The sequence below is a fragment of the Borostomias antarcticus genome (assembly GCF_949987555.1).
Source record: "Borostomias antarcticus genome assembly, chromosome: 8".
In the NCBI taxonomy this organism is placed as follows: Eukaryota; Metazoa; Chordata; class Actinopteri; order Stomiiformes; family Stomiidae; genus Borostomias; species Borostomias antarcticus.
In genome coordinates, this window is record NC_140241.1 from 20177216 (window position 1) to 20197215 (window position 20000).

Consider the following 20000-nt stretch of genomic DNA (forward strand, 5'->3'; position numbering starts at 1 on the left):
CCCTCACTAGTGTTTCCTGTTGCCCCCCTCACTAGTGTTTCCTGTTGCCCCTCACTAGTGTTTCCTGTTTCCCCTCACTAGTGTTTCCTGTTGCCCCCTCACTAGTGTTTCCTGTTGCCCCCTCACTAGTGTTTCCTGTTGCCCCCTCACTAGTGTTTCCTGTTGCCCTCCCTCCATCCCTCTCTGTCCACATACTGCAATACTGTGAGATGGTATCAGCGCCTCGCTAAGCAAACACGGCTAATGTCCACCTCCTCCCGTTGACCTCTCTCTGTCTTTGATGTCTTATAGAGGAAGTTTATTTCACCAGAGAAGTGCACTTCACCAGGGTCCTTAGCATGCAGTTAAAAAGATGAGATTAGATTAGAAGAGAAGCATCATAGCTGAATCATTGCTCCTTCTCAGTCAGTGGATATTCAGCGGTTCCCTGGTGGAGGGTGAGGGTTAGGATTAGAGCTGGGTTTAAAAATCGATTCATCGATTCTGAATCAAATGATTCAGAATCGATTCATGAATCCCCAAAATCGATCTTTTATTTAACGAATGAATGAATAAATGAAAGAATGAATAGTTCATTAATTCATTCAATGATTCATTCATTCATTCATTTTTGGAAATCAGTATCGATACCCAGCCCTAGTATTGATGTGCTGCATAACTTGGCAGTCATGTAATTAAGGTTACAGCTAAAAAAAAAAATACACTAACCGAATCGATATTGAATCGAATCGAATTGAATCATGATAATCGATTCTGAACCTTGTGAATCGGAATCGAATCAATTCTTGAAATTCGAATCGATACCCAGCCCTAGTTAGGATGTTCTGTTCCCTAGTCGCCATGTCCCCCCTGAGCGCCCCCTCACACCTCCCCGAGGCCCTGTAGACGATACCACCAAGGCTTTTGAATATCGAGAGGTTTTGGGTACAGACAGACCCACTGACACTTAGCTGAGATGTGTGTGTGTGTGTCGCTCTTTTGTTCACCTGTTGTCATGGTAACGTCTGCTGCTCTCTCTCTCGTGGGTGTGTGTTTCACAGGAGAAGCACATACAACCACCTGAGCAGCTGGTTGACTGACGCCAGAAACCTCACCAACCCCAACACCGTGAGTACACAGCTTAACACTGCCTTCCTTCCACCGCTCTCCTCTCCTCTCCTCTCCTCTCCTCTCCTCTCCTCTCCTCTCCTCTCCTCTCCTCTCCTCTCTCCTCTCCTCTCCTCTCCTCTCCTCTCCTCTCCTCTCCTCTCCTCTCCTCTCCCATCCTGACCCAACCTGCGCCTCTAATATTCACCCTCTCCTCTCCAGTCTGTCCCTCCAAAACCCCTTTCACTCTCACCTAGACCTCTCACTGACTCACTTTCACTCACTTTCACTCACTTTCACTCACTTTCACTCACTCACTCACTCACTCACTCACTCACTCACTCACTCACTCACTCACTCACTCACTCACTCACTCACCCTCTCTCTCACTCACTCACTCACTCACTCACCCTCTCTCTCTCTCACTCACTCACTCACTCACTCACTCACTCACCACTCACTCACCCTCTCTCTCACTCACCCCTCTCTCTCACTCACCCTCTCACTCACTCACTCACTCACTCACCCTCTCTCTCACTCTCTCTCACTCACTCACCCTCTCTCTCACTCTCTCTCACTCACTCACCCTCTCTCTCACTCACTCACCCTCACTCTCACTCACTGACTCACTCACTCACCCTCTCTCTCTCACCCTCTCACTCTCTCTAGACCTCTTTCCCAGCGTAGCTGGACGCCCCCAGAGTCTCATCTTAATCGGATTTTGAACGAGACGATTCTGTCCTCCGCTCCGTGATCCGTCTGGATGGGATATACTCTCATCCATCTGCCCTCCTCACAAAGACCACATCCAGAACGTTCCCGAGCTCCGCCCACACGCTGTCCGGGACCGACAGCTCGTCTCCGAGGCCCCGTGGGTCCAGTTCCCCCCCTCCACGCCCCGGCACTGTGCGTGGGAGTGTGGATATTGTCAGTGACAGTGACTTTGAGAGCTTATTTATGAGCCCAAAGATCTGTCAGATGTACAGTCTTGCGTGTAGCTCCGGTTGAATCGGGTCAAGCTCACGCCTCATAAGTACGACCCCCACTACCGTGCCGTTGAGGTCGCTGTATTTCGTAGGCGGGGCGTAGCCCGGCACGGCCGCGTTCATCGGAGGCGGTCACGCGTGTTTGGAAGCCAGTGGCTGTAACACACACAGTCGCTAATAATGCGTGTTTTCTACAAACCAAACCCCCCCCCCCCCCCGGTCCACTGACGACTCACGCCTTGCCAATGACCTGAACGAGGTCTGTTGTTGTTTTGAAAAGCAAGGGAACCCCCTCACCCCCCCCCCCCCCCCCCCTCTCAGCCGCGACCCTGTCCCCCCCTCTGACCCCCTGTCCCCCAGACACACACACCTCTCTATCCTGGAGGGGGGCGTGATCCGCCTATTCAAGAGCCCCCGGAATGCGCCCGGGCCTGACTCTGTCTCACACTCCATCTTGAAGCACTTCGGTCGTCACAGCCGTCCCCCCCCCCCCCGTCCCCCCGCTTCTGCACTAAACTGACTACTGCACTAAACTGACTACTGCACTCTTTGTAGTCCAATTGCACTAAGTTTGTATCACTGCACATTACGAGTCCGGTCATGCCCTGCCCTGCCCTGCCCTGCCCTGCCCTGCCCTGCCCTGCCCTGCCCTGCCCTGCCCTGCCCTGCCCTGCCCTGCCCTGTCCTGCCCTGTCCTGCACTTGTCCAAGGTTGTTTTGTTGTCAAGCACCACGGTGTCTAAATAAAATCCTCTGTATGTAAAAGTACAAGGGCAGTAAACAGATTCTGATTTCTTTCTATGAGGGGGAACCGCTGTTCTGTGTTGTTTTGTTTGACAATGGAGTGTCTGAAGTGTTAACTACTGTACTGACTCATCTCTCTCTCCTCCTCCTCTATCCCACTCTCCCCATTTCTCTCCCTCTCTCTCCCTCTCTCTCTCCCTCCCTCTCTCTCTCTCCCTCTCCCTCCCTCCCCCTCTCTCTCCCTCCCTCCCCCATTCTCTCCCTCTCTCTCCTCTCCTCTCTCTCTCCCTCCCTCTCTCTCCCTCTCTCTCTCTCCCTCCCTCTCTCTCTCTCTCCCTCTCCCTCCCTCTCCCTCCCTCCCCCTCTCTCTCTCCCTCTCTCTCCCTCTCTCTCCCTCTCTCTCCCTCTCTCTCCCTCTCTCTCCCTCTCTCTCCCTCTCTCTCCCTCTCTCTCCCTCTCTCTCTCTCTCTCCCTCTCCCTCCCTCTCCCTCCTCTCTCTCCCTCTCTCTCTCTCTCTCCCTCCATCTCTCCCTCCATCTCTCTCTCTATGTCTCTGTCTCTCTCTCTCTATATCTCTATGTCTCTCTCTCAGGTGATCATCCTCATAGGTAACAAAGCAGACCTGGAGGCCCAGAGGGACGTGACGTACGAGGAGGCCAAGCAGTTCGCTGAGGAGAACGGTGAGAGAGACCGACAGAGAGAGAGACCGACAGACAGAGGGACACGGAGAGAGAGGGACACGGAGAGAGAGGACACGGAGAGAGAGGGACAGGGAGAGAGGGGGACAGGGAGAGAGGGGCACACGGAGAGGGGGACACGGAGAGAGGGGGACAGGGGGAGAGGGGACACGGAGACGGGACAGCCCTCAGGCTCTGGAGAGATAGAGAGAGGAGGGTGGGAAGAGACCAGTATCCGTCCGTCTCTCCGCTCCTGTGTGGGTGGATGAGAGGAAAGACTCAGAATCACAGATGAGAAACATTCCTGCAAGGGAGGAGGGGGTGAGGAGGATAGATCCAGAAGGAGGAGGGAGAGAAATGGGGAGAGAGTGGGGGAGAGGGAGAGAGAGAGGGGTAGAGAGTGGGGAAGAGGGGGAGAGAGGGAGGAAGAGAGAAATGGGGAGAGAGAGGGGGAGAACGAGAGAGAGAGAGAGGCAGCGCCAGAGACGAACAGTTGACCCCCGTGAAGAGCTGAGAGAGGGAGCGGTAGTCCCTCCATTAACCAGAGCGGTAGTCTGACTCCATCTTGTGTCCGTTCCCTGTCTCAACAGGTCTGCTATTCCTGGAGGCCAGCGCAAAAACGTAAGTGACCCCACCATCACCCAGTAGCCACACCGCTCAGAATCCCTCATTCACGCGAGTGTGTGAATGGACTCGCCGTTCTGTCCAGGGGGCGGCGGCTTCAAGCAGGCTCCGCCCCCCCTGTGACAGGGCATAGGCCGCGGCCCAGCAAGCCAGTGTAAATACGATTCGTTCCTCGCTGAGCGTAGTGCGCCCAACAATCAACACGTTTCCTGTTTAGACAGGAAACTGACTTTGCGTCATGTCCATGGACTGGGCTCTGTTCTGTCCACTAGTATCGGCGTGTTACTCGCTACGCATCTGCATCACAAAATGAGTTTCCCTGCCTGCAAAGAAGCGGACAATCAATCAATCAATCAAAGCTTTATTTGTACAGCGCATTTCATACACAGAGGCAACACAATGCGCTTTACAGAGAACAAGGGAGGTGGGCGTAGGTCCCACCCCAACATGGTCCAGAGGTCAGTAAACGGACAGTAATGATCTCGTATCGCGCTGACCGCATCTCCCTCCCCCCTTCCCTCACCCCAGGGGGGAGAATGTGGAGGACGCCTTCCTGGAGGCGGCCAAGAAGATCTACCAGAACATCCAGGACGGCAGCCTGGACCTCAACGCCGCCGAGTCGGGCGTCCAGCACAAGCCCTCGGCCCCGCAGGGGGGCCGGCTAACCAGCGAACCACAGCCTCAGAGAGAGGGCTGCGGCTGCTAGGGACCGCCCCCCCTCTCTCTCTCTTTCTTTCACCATCCCTCTCTTTCTCCTCCTCACACACACACACCTCTACCACTCCACTGTACTGGGCCTGGTGAGCGTGGGGTTGGAGGGAAGGTCAAGGAGGGATGGATGGATGGATGGATGGATGGATGACCTGGGCTGGGCTGTTTGGACTGCCCCTCTCCCTTCTCTCTCTCTCCCTTCTCTCTCTCTCTCTCTCTCTCTCTCCCCATCTCTTGTTACTCCTCCACTCTCCTTGTCTATGGCCCGTATGTCTGTTCACATTTTCTCTCTCTCTCTCTCTCTCTCTCTCTGTCTCTCTTTCTCTCTCATTCCCTCTCTTCCACTCCTCCCGTGCACCAGTCAGTCTAGTTCATCTGCTGTGGGATACCAGTTCTCACACACACACACACTCACACACTCTATATAGACATAGGTTACTGACACCTAGATAGGTAACGTTCATAATAAATCAAGACAAAATGCTTTTTAAAAATCATTTCCTTTTATAATAGACACCATATCAAGTTACATCCACCAGATCGCTAAAAACCCAAGCCTGTGTAAAGTACTACGGCCGCCGATGTTGAACTCTCAACTCTTCTCGCTGCTCCGCTCTTAAATCACTCCTGCATGGTTGACCGATCTAGGATTCTTTTAATTGAGTTGAAAGGCGTCCGGTTCTTCACCCCCCCCCCCCCCCCGTGGTCATGGTCACGCTCTCCTAGGTCCAGGGATTTGCTCCCTGAAGTCAGTGAGGTAACGTCTGACGCAGCCTGGTTTTCTGCTTGCAAGCTGTTTGCGTGTCGTTGAGTGCGTGTCGTTGAGTGCGTGTCGTTGAGTGCGTGTCGTTGAGTGCGTGTCGTTGAGTGCGTGTCGTTGAGTGCGTGTCGTTGAGTGCGTGTCGTTGAGTGTGCGTCGTTGAGTGTGTCGTTGAGTGTGTGTCGTTGAGTGTGCGTGAGAGTGTGTGTCTTTGTGCAAATGGATGCATAAAGTCCAGTTGAACTCAAGCCTTTTATTAGATGGTGCAGATTTGGGGTTCTCCTACATGGCGACACCTAGTGTAGTCAAATGGGGAGTTACACTTAAAAAATAAATAAACGGAGACCTGGAATTCCCCAAATATTCACCAGATATCCCCATCTGCTTTCTCCAGATATTCCCATCTCCTTTCCCTGGATCATGGCGCAGGAAGGGCTCTGGTTGGTTTCCAGATCGTGTGTTTTTGCGTGCGTGCGCGTGTGTGTGTGTGTCTATAGAGGGTGGGGTTGGGGACCTTTTTGACTAAGTTAACGACACTTTAAGAAAAGATGATGGTTTTTCTTTCCTTTATGGGAAGAATTCCTCCAGATCATCAGTTTCATTGCACCAACTCTTCTGTCCCCCCTGCCCCCCCCCCCGGCACCCCCGCCATATCAGTAGAATCTGTCCCTACCAGCATTTTCTTTGTTTGTTGCCTTATTGTTATGATTATATGTTAATATTATTACTTTTTAATCTCTTTTCTTTTGCCGCGCTTGCTTTACATACTGCTGTTGGATTCACTTCTGTCAACAAAAAATTAAACAACTGTTTTACAATATTGTGATACTTTTTGTGGAGCACATGTCAAGCAGAGGGGGGGGGGGATCAGGTTTCATTAGGTAGAGGTTGACCCCTAAGCACCAATCTGGGATCAGTTCACCAGACATGAGTCCGTAGCTTAACTATTAAAATGCGACGAATCTAAACTGACCTCAGATCAGCGCCACCTGGCATCGTCACCCTCCGCCTGTGGTGCAAACAGGTCTCAGGTCTGTCCCATCTCCTGTCCACTCTCCCCGTAGGCTAGCAACACCGAGACGCATGCCTCAACCTGGCTGTCCCTGAAATGGGACGAGTTTGATTGAACACCGTTGAAATCCCCCCACCCCCCCGCTCAATTTTCTGTACCATAAAGAGTGATATCCAGATTGGGCAACTGTATATATTGCTTCTATATCTGCTGGTGACAATGCTACCTGGAGGATCGTAGAGAAACTGCACTGGCTCGGTAGAGATATGTACAGTCCATGTGTTTGTGGTGGGACGCTTGTAATTTCTTGCTTGGGACAGTCTGTAACATAGTTTCTATGAATAAATGTGTGTGTATGGACAGACCTCCCCTGGACTGACCTCCCCTGGACTGACCTCCCCGCCCCCCTCCGGCGCTGTCTCTGCTCACTAACGATACCGGGTGGTTTTTCCTTGGGCTTTCGCTTCATCCTTTGTCTTGGGGCTCGAGGGGGAGTGTTTGAAAATGGGGGCGGGGTACATTGTACAAACTAGTACTCTGTCTTGCAAGCTTTGTCAATTGCTCTTATTAATAACTGTCATTTTGTGTTTTGAGGTTGTTGTTTTTTTTATTCTCTCCATGTATCTTATCATCCATGTCATGGCCCCTCCATCGGGGAGGGGCTTGAGTTGCTGTCTTAATTTTGGGGGAGTGGGGATTGATTGGTTGGTTGGTGGGAGGGGCTACAGATGGGTCCTCCATGTGCTGTGTCCTGCCTCCTTTGATGTCAGCGTGACTTCTGCTTTGTCTGTCCATATGAGTTGAAAAAACGTACATATGTATAAATTTTGAAGGAGCTGTGCTAACATTTAAATACGTTCTTGCGTGTATATGATTTTAAAATGTTGACATTTGATTTTAATAATGACAATAAAATGCTCTAGACAGAAAATCAATATGCAGAACCTGTTGCTGTTGTCTGTTTTACGAATCTATAACAGCCTCACTATGACTAATGTTCTTGCTCAAAGACTTCATACAATGGAATCAATTACAGGCGCAAGTCCATCTGGTTCTAGTTGAACCTACAGTAATTGAATGTCATTGTAATTTAGCATTTTTTGGTAATTTTTTGTGACATTCAATTATCAATTAAAGGGATATTCTGGAATTTTTTTAGACTGATGGAGATCATTTTCAGTTAATTCCATGCTGTAGACAGCTTTGGGTCGTTCCAATTTCCACGGGTGGCACTAGCAAACCCAAAAGACCCAAAGCTATCTGCAGCATGGAATTAACTGAAAATGATCTCTATCAGTCAAAAACATCACAGGTAAGTCAAAAATGAGGCCCTAGTTCAAAAATTCCAGAATATCCCTTTAATAATCGTCTTATCTGGACTCACCTGTGTAAAACAAGTCAATACAACATAAGGCAGTCTAAAGCAAACGAACACAGATGTAATGCTAATTATGATTTGGATCAACGCTACAGGAAGGTTTGTGACTTGGTTTAAATTCCCTTCTCAGCAGTCGAGGCTGAATGTTTCAGGTTATCAATAGGCCAAACTAATTATAGGCCTAACGAGCTGCAGCATCAAAATAATTAGGCCTATATTTACTCTAATTGGGGGTTGATAAACATTGTTTATGGATTTTACTATATTTGCTCTTTCATATGCCATTGATAACAGATCATTCATTTTAAGGAAAAAACCCAATGCTCTTAAATTGCTGTTCAACTGGATTGAGCCCTATTGACAAGTATTGTATGAATTAACTTTTCGTGGTGATTGAATGGATGGTGACGTAAGTATACAGCATGCATGATGAGACAGTGTTGACAATGGATATAGTTCAACATTTAGTGTACTTGATGAAATAAGGAAAACACTGGAGCCAATGATAGATTTCAAGTAGCACTATTGCTTTGTATTTTATTGCAACAAAAATTGCACCAAGGTTACAAGTAGGAACAGGAAAAGGTCTGTATTTACAAAGGAGCAAAATGAGTCATCAAAACATCAGGCGGCTCGGATACAAAAGACAAACAAAATGTAGTGGCATGATCTCAAAGGGTCGGAGAATTTGAGAGAAAAGATTAGTCAACATTGACAGTACCATGTTGAAGTGAAGGCAGCTTGTGGTTGATTTCATCCCGGGGTGTCACAGACAGGGCAGGGGGCGCGGGGGGGTCACAGGGGGGCGGGGCAGGGGGCGCGGGGGGGGGGCCAACTCTAATACTGAAAACATCTTTTCAACGAGAGAAACAAAACGCAGAGGAGTGTGTGATAGTCTCCTGTGCCCGGCCACGGTTATTGGTAACAACGGTCTTCAATAACGACCAATTCTGTTCAATTATGGTCACACGCCACGTGTGAACGGTAATTTCATTGTGTCATTAATTAAATCATTAAGTCCACTAGGTTCGTTCTCAGGAGAAACAACATCTCTCTAATCGCTAAACTTTTTTTTTTTTGTGAGGTCCGAGTGGTGTAAAGAGAACGTTGAAACAACGTCATTAAAACGGTGACAAAAGCATTGGGGTTCAGTCAGTCAAGACCACAACATAAAAACAACATTCATATCTGACAAGAGTTTAGAGTTCCTGGTCCTGTGCCCGGGTCCCTCTCCAAGTGGCCCTGTGGACAGCAGTGTACAAGATGACGTCGGCCTTCGGTCTCTGGACAGGCCGGATAAAGACACCCGATTCATCCCACCCCCCTGCTTCAGATCGGCAATCTGATCCACCAGCCTTGGTTCTACTGGTAGTGTTAAAGACACCCGATCCATCCCACCCCCCTGCTTCAGATCAGCAGTCTGATCCACCAGCCGTGGTTCTACTGGTAGTGTTAAAGGCACTTATTCATTTACAATTTGTGCACAGGAGACAAGGTCTCCCGGGTGTTCCTCCATCCTAGTTTGGGTCCAACGCCCCTTTCATGGCTGCAAATACTGCAATAAGGATCCGTTCGAACTCGACACCGACGCGCTGACTCAGCATTCAGGTCACATCCCGGGCGTCCGCTCAGAGGAAGGAAGGGGATGAAACAAACAACCAGAAAGAGAGAGACACTGAGGAGAGGATGGGAGAGTGGCAGGTGAGGTGGCAATCACAATTATTTATACACAAATCATGTGCACTTCCAGAAAGTCCCCAATTAGGCGACACGACGTACGTGTGTGTGTGTGTGTGAGCTTTGGCTGTGTTCAGTCTCAACATGGCTGGAAGGCATCCTCAGGCGTGATGAGGTTCAGGGTTGTTGCACATTGTCATTGGTTTAATACACTGACGGGTGATGGGAAATAAAGAGTGACAACGATTTCTCTCTAGTGTCTAAAAACAACAACAACAACACAAGACATGATCATTTCGAAAATGATTGATGAAAAGTCATGTAGATGCAGAATTGGGCCTGGGCCTCTCTGGTACAGCAAGGCCAAATAGAGCTTGTATTCATAGTTAAGGCTTTACATAGCAGACATGTTCAAGACGCATGAGAAAAGACTCGAACGTCTGAAGAACGTCTGAGTAAGGTTCCTTTGATTCTGCGCACAGTAACCACAGGCTTTAGTGTTTTTTGGAAATCTCTAGAAAACACTGGAGGGTAGATCCAAGCCAGTTTTCTCCAAAGTGTGCATGTAACTGAAACCGTCCGGTAGCATACTAGCATGCCTTCCCCCTCCATTCCACTTTTACTTGAGTTCTACACGACCAGGGTGAAACGCCACCACGGTCCGAGACTCACTACTGAACAACGTTGGGTTTGGCGTGTTGGTTCCGGTTCCGGTTCACCTCCCAGAAAAGTCAACTTCCAGGTGTGTCGGCCGTGTGTCCGCTACCTCTGGACGATGTCACTGATCTCTTTGACAGAGGAGAGCAGCTTGCTGAAGTCCTGCTGCGCGCTGGCGCCCCCTGTGGCGGCGGGGCAGATCTGCAGCTCTCGCAGGCTGTTCTCCAGCTTGTTGATGGCCTCGCGGAAGGAGAACTTGTTCCTCATCTGCTGGATGGACTCCACGTAGCTGACGCAGTACTTGGACAGGTTCTTCCCCGCCTCCAGCACGGCGCCGTGGCTGCCCGTCTGCTCCGAGTTGCGTCCGATGGCAGCGCGGAGAAGCTCGGTCCCCTCCAGGACCATGTCGCGCGTCACCGCCGAGTTGGGCGTCCGCTCGGGGGGCTGCCGCGTCTTGCGGAGCGAGCGCCGGGTGTTCATGAGGGGGATGAAGGAGGTGGGGGAGGCGGGGTCGCCCGGGGGGGTGAGGAGGGGGGAGAAGCCCGGGCTCTGGCTGGACCCGGAGCTGGACACGGAGCCGGACGAGGCCGAGGTCTTCAGCGGTTGCGGTTTGGAGGAGGCGGAGCCGAGTGGGAGCTTCTTTGGGATGTCGGCGACGGAGGAGCGGGATTGGTCGCCGGCCGGGTGGTGGTGGTGGGGGTCCGGGGTGGGGGAGGCGGGGGGGACGCCCTTGGCTTTGGCGTCGGAGGGGCAGGGGAGCTCGTGGGCGGGGCAGCGGGAGGTCTTGCCCGTTTTGGCGCTGGAAGGCGGGGGCGGCGGGGGAGCGGGTTTGGGCTTCTGGAACTTCCCCCTCTCCCTGGGGCCGGAGGACGCGTCCGAGGCGTGCTTGTGGCGCCGGGCCCTGCACTCGTCCCCGGCCGCGCCCAGCGCGGGGAACACGTTGGGCTTGAGGAGCTCCGCCTGGAGGGCGCTGGTCTTGGGGTTGTCCAGCCCGCCCTGCCCCGCCCCCAGCCTCCTAACCACCCTGGGGGTCAGCGTCTGGGGACTCGACCCGGGGCTGGACTCGGAGTCCTTGAACACCTCGTCGGACGCGTCGTCCGTCTTCTTGGGCAGGCGTGGCGGCGGCGTGAGGGCGCCGGCGCGCGGCGAGTTCTCGCCCTTCTGCTCGCTGGCCCTCTTGCGGGGCAGGGCGGGCTTGCCCCCGAACGTGCCCGAGTCGAAGTGGCGCTGCCCGAGGTCGCGGGGCAGCGTGACCGACTTCCACTCGGACCGGTCCTGCCCGGGCGACATGCTGGACGCCGACGACGACCGCAGGAAGCGCTTGGAGTTGGACACCACGTCGTCCTCGCCGGGAGGCGTGACGGCGGCGGATGCCGCCTTGCCCCCGGGCACGGCCGGGGCGCCCTTCTTCCTGGCGTGGGGCGGGAACAGGGGCCCCGGGTAGGCGGGCGCCCCGTTGGCAATGCCCCCCCGCCCCGTTGTTGTTGGCCCCCAGGAACTTGGCGGGGTCGACGGCATGCGCGTTGTCGTTGAAGGGGACGGGGGAGGAGCCGTTGTTGAAGTCGTCGCGGTGGTCCGGGGCGAGGCCACGCCTATCCAGGTGTCCGTCCATCTCCCGGAAGGAGCTGCTTCGTTTGGGCGGCGCCGGGGCCGTCTTCTTCTTCTTCTTGATCAGGCTCAGGAAGCTGCTGCGAGACTTGTCCTTGTCTTTGGGCAGCAGCCGGTCGTCCTCGTTCAGGTTACTGTCCAGCAGAGGGCGCTCTTTCCTGGGGAGCATGGGCGACACGGCCACCTCTGAGGGGTCCACTGAGTCTGGATGGGGGGGGGGGGGGGGGGGGGGGGGAGAGAGGTGAAAAATCATCAGCTGTGTGAACCAACGTACTCTAAGCTCCCAGCAGAACTAAACTACTCAATCTGACGCTCTCTCCCTTTCTCTCTCCCTCCCTCCCTCTCTCTCAGCTCCCAGCAGAACTAAACTACTCAATCTAGCTCTCTCTCTCTCCCTCCCTCCCTCTCTCTTCCTCTCTTCCTCTCTCCCTCTCTTTCTCTTCCCCTCCCTCCCTCCCTCTCCCTCCCTCTCTCTTCTCTCCCTCCCTCCCTCTCTCTTCTCTCCCTCCCTCCCTCTCTCTCCCTCCCTCCCTCTCTCTCCCTCCCTCTCTCTCTCTCTTTCTCTTCCTCTCTCTTCCTCTCTCCCTCCCTCTCTCTCTCTCTTTGTAAGTGGCTCATGACGGCACATTGTAGAGGATTCTGTCTCCTGGTTCCACCGCGCCAGTAACATATCAGGTGGGAAGATGAAGTAGTGGACTTCCGGGTCAGAGGTTGACTGAGCGTCTCACCGGGTCCGTCCCCGTCTCTGTTGTCCAGGTTCCTGCGGAGGGTCCTGGTCTTGGTGGGCAGCTCCGGGGCCTGCTGGAGGGACCCCAGGGTCACCTTCCTCCCCTTCTTCCCCAGCTCCTTCTCCACCTCTGACCAGGGACACACACGCACAGACACGCGCGCACACACACACACACACACATATACACACACACACACAACCACACAGACACACGCACACACACGCACACAGACAGACACACACACACACAGACAGACACACACACACACAGACAGACACACACAGACACACAGACAGACAGACAGACACACAGACACATACAGACACACACACACAGATTAGCCCCGTGTACAGCCCCTCCTATAGCCGCGGGTAGCGTGTTGTTTCCAGGGGGGCGGAGCAGGGAGGCAGAGCCAGCTCACCGTCAGAGATGCTGGACTCCTGGAACATGGTCTCGAAGGCCTGGTGGGTCTCGGCGAACGACGGCCTCTCCGCTGGGTTCCACTTCCAGCCTGGGGACGGACGAGACAGAGAGACACCGGGGTTGGACAAAGTTGCATCTCGTCTTCTCTCATCCTATTGTGAATGAGTGTTGTATCCATACGGCAGGTTTCGACTTCCAATAGGCATGTTTGGCTGGATCAGGCATGGGCCAAAGGTCAAGCGACCAGAGTTGAGCAGCTACAGGAGGGATGTTGAACTGAGACAGACTACGGCTGTGTGTGTGTGTGTGTGTGTACATACAGGCCCTCATGAGCTGGTAGACCTTCTCTGGGCAGCCCTCCGGGCGGTCCATGCGGTAGTCCTTCTCCAGGAGCTCGTAGACCTGGGACAGGTCGATGCCGGGGTACGGAGACATCCCGTAGGTGGCGATCTCCCAGAGCAACACGCCGAACGCTACGGAGCAGAGGGGAGAGAGAAGGGGTCAAAGAGAGGTCAAACGTGTTATACGTAGATGCTGATTACAGAGTCATGTGTTTGGTAACACACACGCGACTTAAAGTCGCACTGAAATGAAAAAAGCATTCTGTCCCATTTTGGTTCACATAATTGGTCATAGTGTTCACCTATTCAACGATGTATGCCAAAAAAATTCTACTTTTGTTGTAATCTTATAACAGGTACCTTAGATTTTAGGCCGATAATCTCACAACATCCACCCGTCAATCAACGCTATCCTTCTATCTAAAGTTCTTAAAACCCGTCCACTTTTCAATGTTCCAATCAAATTCCTCTAAACATAATGTCCCACCCTCATAGCTTGTTTGCGTCGGAAATACGTCAAACTACGGAAGTTAGATGATCTCAAACGTCCCGTTTCAGTACTTTAAGGGTGTGTGTCATGGATGTATTAATAGAACTGGATACAGCCACTCCATTCACTGACCGCTATCAACAATGAAGCCCTATTGAACCGCGCCATCTTGGCAAATTTGTAGTCATTTGACTATTTCCGGTGACTTTTGTACTTGCGCAGTTGTGCTTTTCTGGCCTTCTGGTGACTTTTGTACTTGCGCAGTTGAGCTTTTCTGTCCGACGCGCGTCCACGAAAAAGTTCACCTTTATGTGAAATGTAGACGTACGTTCTCGGCTCTCCCCGCTTTGATTTAGCAATGAAAACCGGCTTGCATATTAACCTGTTTTTGTCAAATATATCCATTGGAGAAATTATTTTTTCATCAAGGCATCTTAGTTTTAACAGGTTAAATATAACTGAACATGTTTTGATTGATAGTAGATAGTATTCATTCCGTTCGCGATAACGTTATTGCAGCCAGGCTAAATTCCTCCAGGGAGCCAGTGACCGGCGAGTTGAAGAGCTTCACTCCCCGCCAGCAGGAGCTTTGGCCGCTGCTACCGCATCTCGGATAACCCGCTGAGTTCGTGGCTGCTATTTCACATTCGCCCTTGATCAATCGAATCTTATCTCCGTATAAATACACATTAAGCCTATATCGCCTTATTCACCACAAAATATGTTTCAATCTGAGGTTATTTTCAGATAGATTTCGCCTAATTTTTGATAATTTACTGCCATGCAGGCCGTCTGCGCTGTCCCCAGCACCACCTTAACAGAGGAAGTTTGAAATGTCTAAATATTCCCAAGCATGTATTTCCATTCGTAAATCACATTAGCTGACCTGCCCGGACAACTGCATCTCATCCGATAAACATAGCCTATGAACAATACATCCATGATGGCAAGCCAGAAACGCAGACACAAGTTCAAGTACCACAAATAAAGGTAGCCTATTAATTCTAACATCAACGGGGTCCCGGCTAAAGTCTTTTAATACCATCCATCGTCATCCGCTTATCCGGGGTCGGGTCGCGGAGGCAGCAGTTCCAGCAGGGAGCCCCAGACATCCCTTTCCCTAGCAGCATCAACCAGTTCTGCCTGGGGAATCTTTAGCCGTTCATAGGCCAGTGCGGATGTTTAATCAAATGTGTTAATGAAAATGACCACAAAAAAGGAGAGTAGTCAAAGCACACCGCTCAAAAAGGGCTTAATACATACAACAAACTGATCAGGCTAATCATTTTTTAATGAAAATGACCACAAGACAACCTCCTGTGCATAGTTGAAATGGTAGTGGGATACGGTGATAAACTGGAGTGATCATTTGACAGCAATTATTAGCCTTTTCCAGGAATGGACAGAAATGGGATATTTTTAGAATAACAGTAATTTATTCACATACAATGGAAAGGAGTTGATGTGTAGGCATAAAGATGAAACGATACACTGAGTTTGGGTGTTTTCAGTCAACGTTGGCGTTGACCGCTTCTAGCTATCGAATGGCCGACTGGTGTAAGATGGATAGCCTAACGTTAGAGAGATAAATGTAGGCTATGGTTATGTTAATAAAGCTAACAATGATGTTGTAACATGCATGCAGCACTGCCGATCTGAACGATTGATTCATTATTACCATGGATCGATATTGGGATTGATCAAGGGCGAATGTGAAATAGCAGCCAGGAACTCAGCGGGTTATCCGAGATGCGGTAGCCGCGGCCAAAGCTCCTGCTGGCGGGGAGTGAAGCTCTTCAACTCGCCGGTCACTGGCTCCCTGGAGGAATTTAGCCTGGCTGCAATAACGTTATCGCGAACGGAATGAATACTATCTACTATCAAACAAAACATGTTCAGTTATATTTAACCTGTTAAAACTAAGATGCCTTGATGAAAAAATAATTTCTCCAATGGATATATTTGACAAAAACAGTTTAATATGCAAGCCGGTTTTCATTGCTAAATCAAAGCGGGGAGAGCCGAGAACGTGCGTCTACATTTCACATAAAGGTGAACTTTTTCGTGGACGCGCGTCGGACAGAAAAGCTCAACTGCGCAAGTACAAAAGTCACCGGAAATAGCCAAATGACTACAAATCTAGCCAAGATGGCGCGGTTCAATAGGCCTTCACTTTAGATTTCGAATCCTGGGGGCTTGGGTGTGTGTCCACCAACGAGCTGTGTGTAGCTGAACAGTGCTAGTCTTACAGCTGCGTAGAGTGCTCTAGAGCTGGAGTTTAGAGCTGGCCAGGCTACCCATGTTTTACACCTACGTTAGCAACGAGTGTCGTGTTTTGCAGACTGCAGATTAACTAGCCAAGCTAAGATAGCTAGCTAATGTTAGCCAGTGCTAACGTTCGCTGTCTCTGTGGTTTCGGCAAAAACCAACCGCTGTCTCGTCACAACAGCCGTTTACAGCCTGCGCTCTAGCCCAAAAAGTTAAACTTTTTTCACCTGCAAAAAAAGCCTAGAGCTCATGGTGCTGTAGCGCTAAATAGCGCTTGGAACATTACATTAGTCATTTAGCAGACGCTTTTATCCAAAGCAACTAACAATAATTGCATTTAACGTAGGAAAAGCCAATGTACTACTACTTGCCAGAGCTCACAAGTGCATCTCCTTTCTAAAACAAGTGACTAAGAGCATAATCTAGTGCTGAAGGCAAAGTGCAAGAATAGCAATCTAAAGTACAGTGCAATACAATACAATAAAAAACAATAAGTGCTTAGGAGGGAGGATTGTTGTAGTACTTCTTGCAGAGATGAGTTGAGAACACAGCTCTCGTCTCTATAGCGCCCTAGAGCTCATTACCGACTGTAAACAACGAGAAAACAGCGCCAGCTCTAAAACACAGCTCCCCGGTGGACACGCCCCCTAAGCCAAGTGTGTTTTCGCGCCTGAAAGTTGTTGTTTTTCCTTCCGTAGTCGTTCTGTTGAAGTCCACTCCTGACCGAGACACTCACACCGCGTCTGCTGACTCACCCCAGACATCGGACTTGATGGAGAACTTGTTGTAGGCCAGGCTTTCGGGGGCGGTCCACTTGATGGGGAACTTGGCTCCGGCGTGGGCGGTGTAGGTGTCTCCCGTCATCAGCCGGCTGAGGCCGAAGTCCGCTACCTTCACCAGGTGGTTCTCCCCCACCAGACAGTTCCTGGCTGCCAGATCCCTGAGGGAGACGGGACGACCAGGCCGTTAGAACCAGCACCACCAGGCCGTTAGAACCAGCACCACCAGCCCATTAGAACCAGCACCACCAGCCCGTTAGAACCAGCACGACCAGCCCGTTAGAACCAGCGCAACCAGCCAGTTACAACCAGGCCGTTACAACCAGCACCACCAGGCCATTACAACAAGGCCGTTACAACCAGCACCACCAGGCCATTACAACCAGGCCGTTACAACCAGCACCACCAGGCCATTACAACCAGGCCGTTACAACCAGCACCACCAGGCCATTACAACCAGCACCACCAGGCCGTTACAACCAGGCCGTTACAACCAGCACCACCAGGCCGTTACAACCAGCACCACCAGGCCATTACAACCAGGCCGTTACAACCAGCACCACCAGGCCGTTACAACCAGCAGTAACGGGAAGGGGATATATGAGCCTTTGATCAATACACTCTGAATATCTAAACAAGTACAGTTCCAACTCTTCCAGCATTGTGTGAATTCCACAGCGATGAGGGGGTGCCTAGGGGAGCATAGGACACTTGGTCCAGATATTTAATTAAAATCACGCCAACCGTGGATCTGGATCTTAGATAATACCTCCAGACGCAGGTGTTCACTCACTACTGTGAACAATGAAGACTTGTACTAAAATGGCGGTTAATCATGAAATGAAAGCCGAGCGTAGCGTGGAGCAGCTGATTGGATATTCAGTCTGCTCAGATGTGCTGCGTCGGCATTCCATTGTTTGGGAGCCAGACCAGAGCTGAGTCTCGACAGGTTTGGCGATTAAGAGCAGATTGGCAAACAGAAAACACGTAGATCATATTGTCTTGGTAAAAACACGCCGAGGCAAAGCCTATCCTACTGCACCAGGCACATATTTATAGAGGGCCTGGTATACACATGTCTGACTGGCTGACAGCACAGGAGAGAGAGAGAGAGAACAGCTGGGAAGAGGAGAGGGAGAGAGAGAGAGAGAGGAGAGAGAGAGAGGGAGAGAGAAAGAGAGGAGGAGAGAGAGACAGGGAGAGAGAAAGAGAGAGACAGAGGGGGAGAGAGAGACAGAGAGAAAGAGAAGGGGGGACCTACTATACGACTACAAGTGTAAACGAATGCTAGGACTGTGTCAGCATGCCTGTATGTTTGTTTATATATAGTTGCGTCTATGGATATTTGGCCAGTATCCTGTTGGTCACTGCTGTGAGTAACTGGGCCCTCTACTACAAGCTTTAAATGGATTCCTTGGCGCGACCCTTTCACTCATCCAACTATAGTAAAATGTCTGTATCTCTCTGTGATGACGTGGGAAATACAACCTGAGACCTAAAAAAGACAAGAGGCAGAGGACAGAGATGAGGACAGAGATGAGGACAGAGATGAGGACAGAGAGGAGGACAGAGAGGAGGACAGAGGTGGTAACAGTCTTCCACGTCCAGCTGGTAGAGGCCGAAGGTCTTGGGAGGGGGGAGGCTGGAGAGAAACAGCACAGCTTCTCCTCTATGGAGGACAGAGAGAGAGAGAGAGGAAGAGAGAGAGGGAGGGAGGGAGAGAGAGAGAGAGGGAGGGAGAGAGAGAGAGAGGGAGAGAGAGGAAGAGAGAGACGGGGAACAAGAGAGAGAGAGAGAGGGGGGGAGAGAGAGGGAGAGAGAGAGAGAGAGAGAGAGGAAGAGGGAGGGAGAGACAGAGAGGGAGGGAGAGAGAGGGAGAGAGAGAGAGGAAGAAAGAGGGAGAGAGCGGGAGAGAGAGTGAGAGAGAGGGAGTGAGGGGAAGAGAGAGAAAAGGGAGGGAGAGAGAGAGGGAGGGGCGGGGTCTGACCTGTGGATGAAGTTCTTCCTCTCCAGGTACTCCATGGCGGAGGAGATCTGCGTGGCCATGTAGAGCAGCACCACGGCGTTCACCTCCTCACGGTTACACTCCCTCAGGTAGTCCAACAGGTTCCCGTGGGTCATGAACTCTGTGATGATGTAGAACGGGGGCTCCCGCGTGCACACACCTGAGACACACGCGCACACACACACGCACGCACACACGGTAAATGTTCTTCACTCATATAGTGCTTTTATCCAAACGCTTTACAATGAAGGCTTCTCATTCACACACACATTCACACACCAATGGTGGCAGCTGCCATGCAAGGTGCTAGTCTGCTCACTGGGAGCAATTTGGGGTTCAGTGTCTTGCCCAAGGACACTTCGACATGTGGACAGGAAGAGCTGGGATTCGAACCGCCGACCCTACGATCATCGGACGACCCGCTCTACCTCCTGAGCTACAGGCCCCCTGTGTAACAACCGCAGAATAACACAGGCTTATATGCTGGTGGAGAGATGTGGTGGAGTGGAATGAAAGATGAGGCAGATGACTGATGTCCAGATAGGCTAGGCTAGGCTAGGCTAGGCTAGGTCGGGTCGCAGTCTAGCAGGGTCGTTCGGTGCCGGTCCACATGTCCGGGAACATTTCAATGTCCCGGACAAACGGGAGAAATTCCGGTAATTATATTATAATATTATGTTATAGGTGTTTGTCGCAGTGATTAGCTGTTGTGAAGCCTTTATACACCATTTAATGTCTATTTCTCATCCGATATAATCAGATGTTAGGATTTCATGATTCACATGCCCTATAGATGTCTAGGGCTGCATGCACACCACTGGGCTGACTTTCACTTTATTCACTCACCTTTGCCACTTTGAATGACGGCTGTAGGCTACTTTGAGATGTTCATTTCAATTGCCTGAATCGGATCTGAGGATGTAATTGGTCATTTTAAGTGGGCCTACTTTATCTTTTGATGCCTATTTGAATGGACTGCATCGATCAATGCACGGACTCCAAAATACGAAGTCTGTTAGTTTGTTTGGGATTCACAATAGTAAT

At 51.2% G+C, this 20000-nt stretch overlaps 2 protein-coding genes across 2 annotated transcripts in view; one reads left to right on the forward strand and one right to left on the reverse strand.

Moving 5' to 3' along the window:
* Positions 1-7511, forward strand: part of rab14l (RAB14, member RAS oncogene family, like) — a 20115-nt gene extending 12604 nt beyond the window's left edge. The window contains exons 5-8 of the mRNA XM_084442514.1: positions 1041-1107; positions 3408-3495; positions 4083-4113; positions 4645-7511. Coding sequence (XP_084298640.1) covers positions 1041-1107; positions 3408-3495; positions 4083-4113; positions 4645-4822 — 364 coding nt within the window. The 3' untranslated portion in view covers positions 4823-7511. The remainder of the gene's footprint in view (positions 1-1040; positions 1108-3407; positions 3496-4082; positions 4114-4644) is intronic.
* A 1029-nt stretch (positions 7512-8540) lies between these two features.
* Positions 8541-20000, reverse strand: part of abl1 (c-abl oncogene 1, non-receptor tyrosine kinase) — a 45162-nt gene continuing 33702 nt past the window's right edge. The window contains 7 exon segments of the mRNA XM_084442236.1: positions 8541-11782; positions 11784-12123; positions 12648-12776; positions 13072-13161; positions 13394-13546; positions 16928-17112; positions 18939-19116. Coding sequence (XP_084298362.1) covers positions 10417-11782; positions 11784-12123; positions 12648-12776; positions 13072-13161; positions 13394-13546; positions 16928-17112; positions 18939-19116 — 2441 coding nt within the window. The 3' untranslated portion in view covers positions 8541-10416.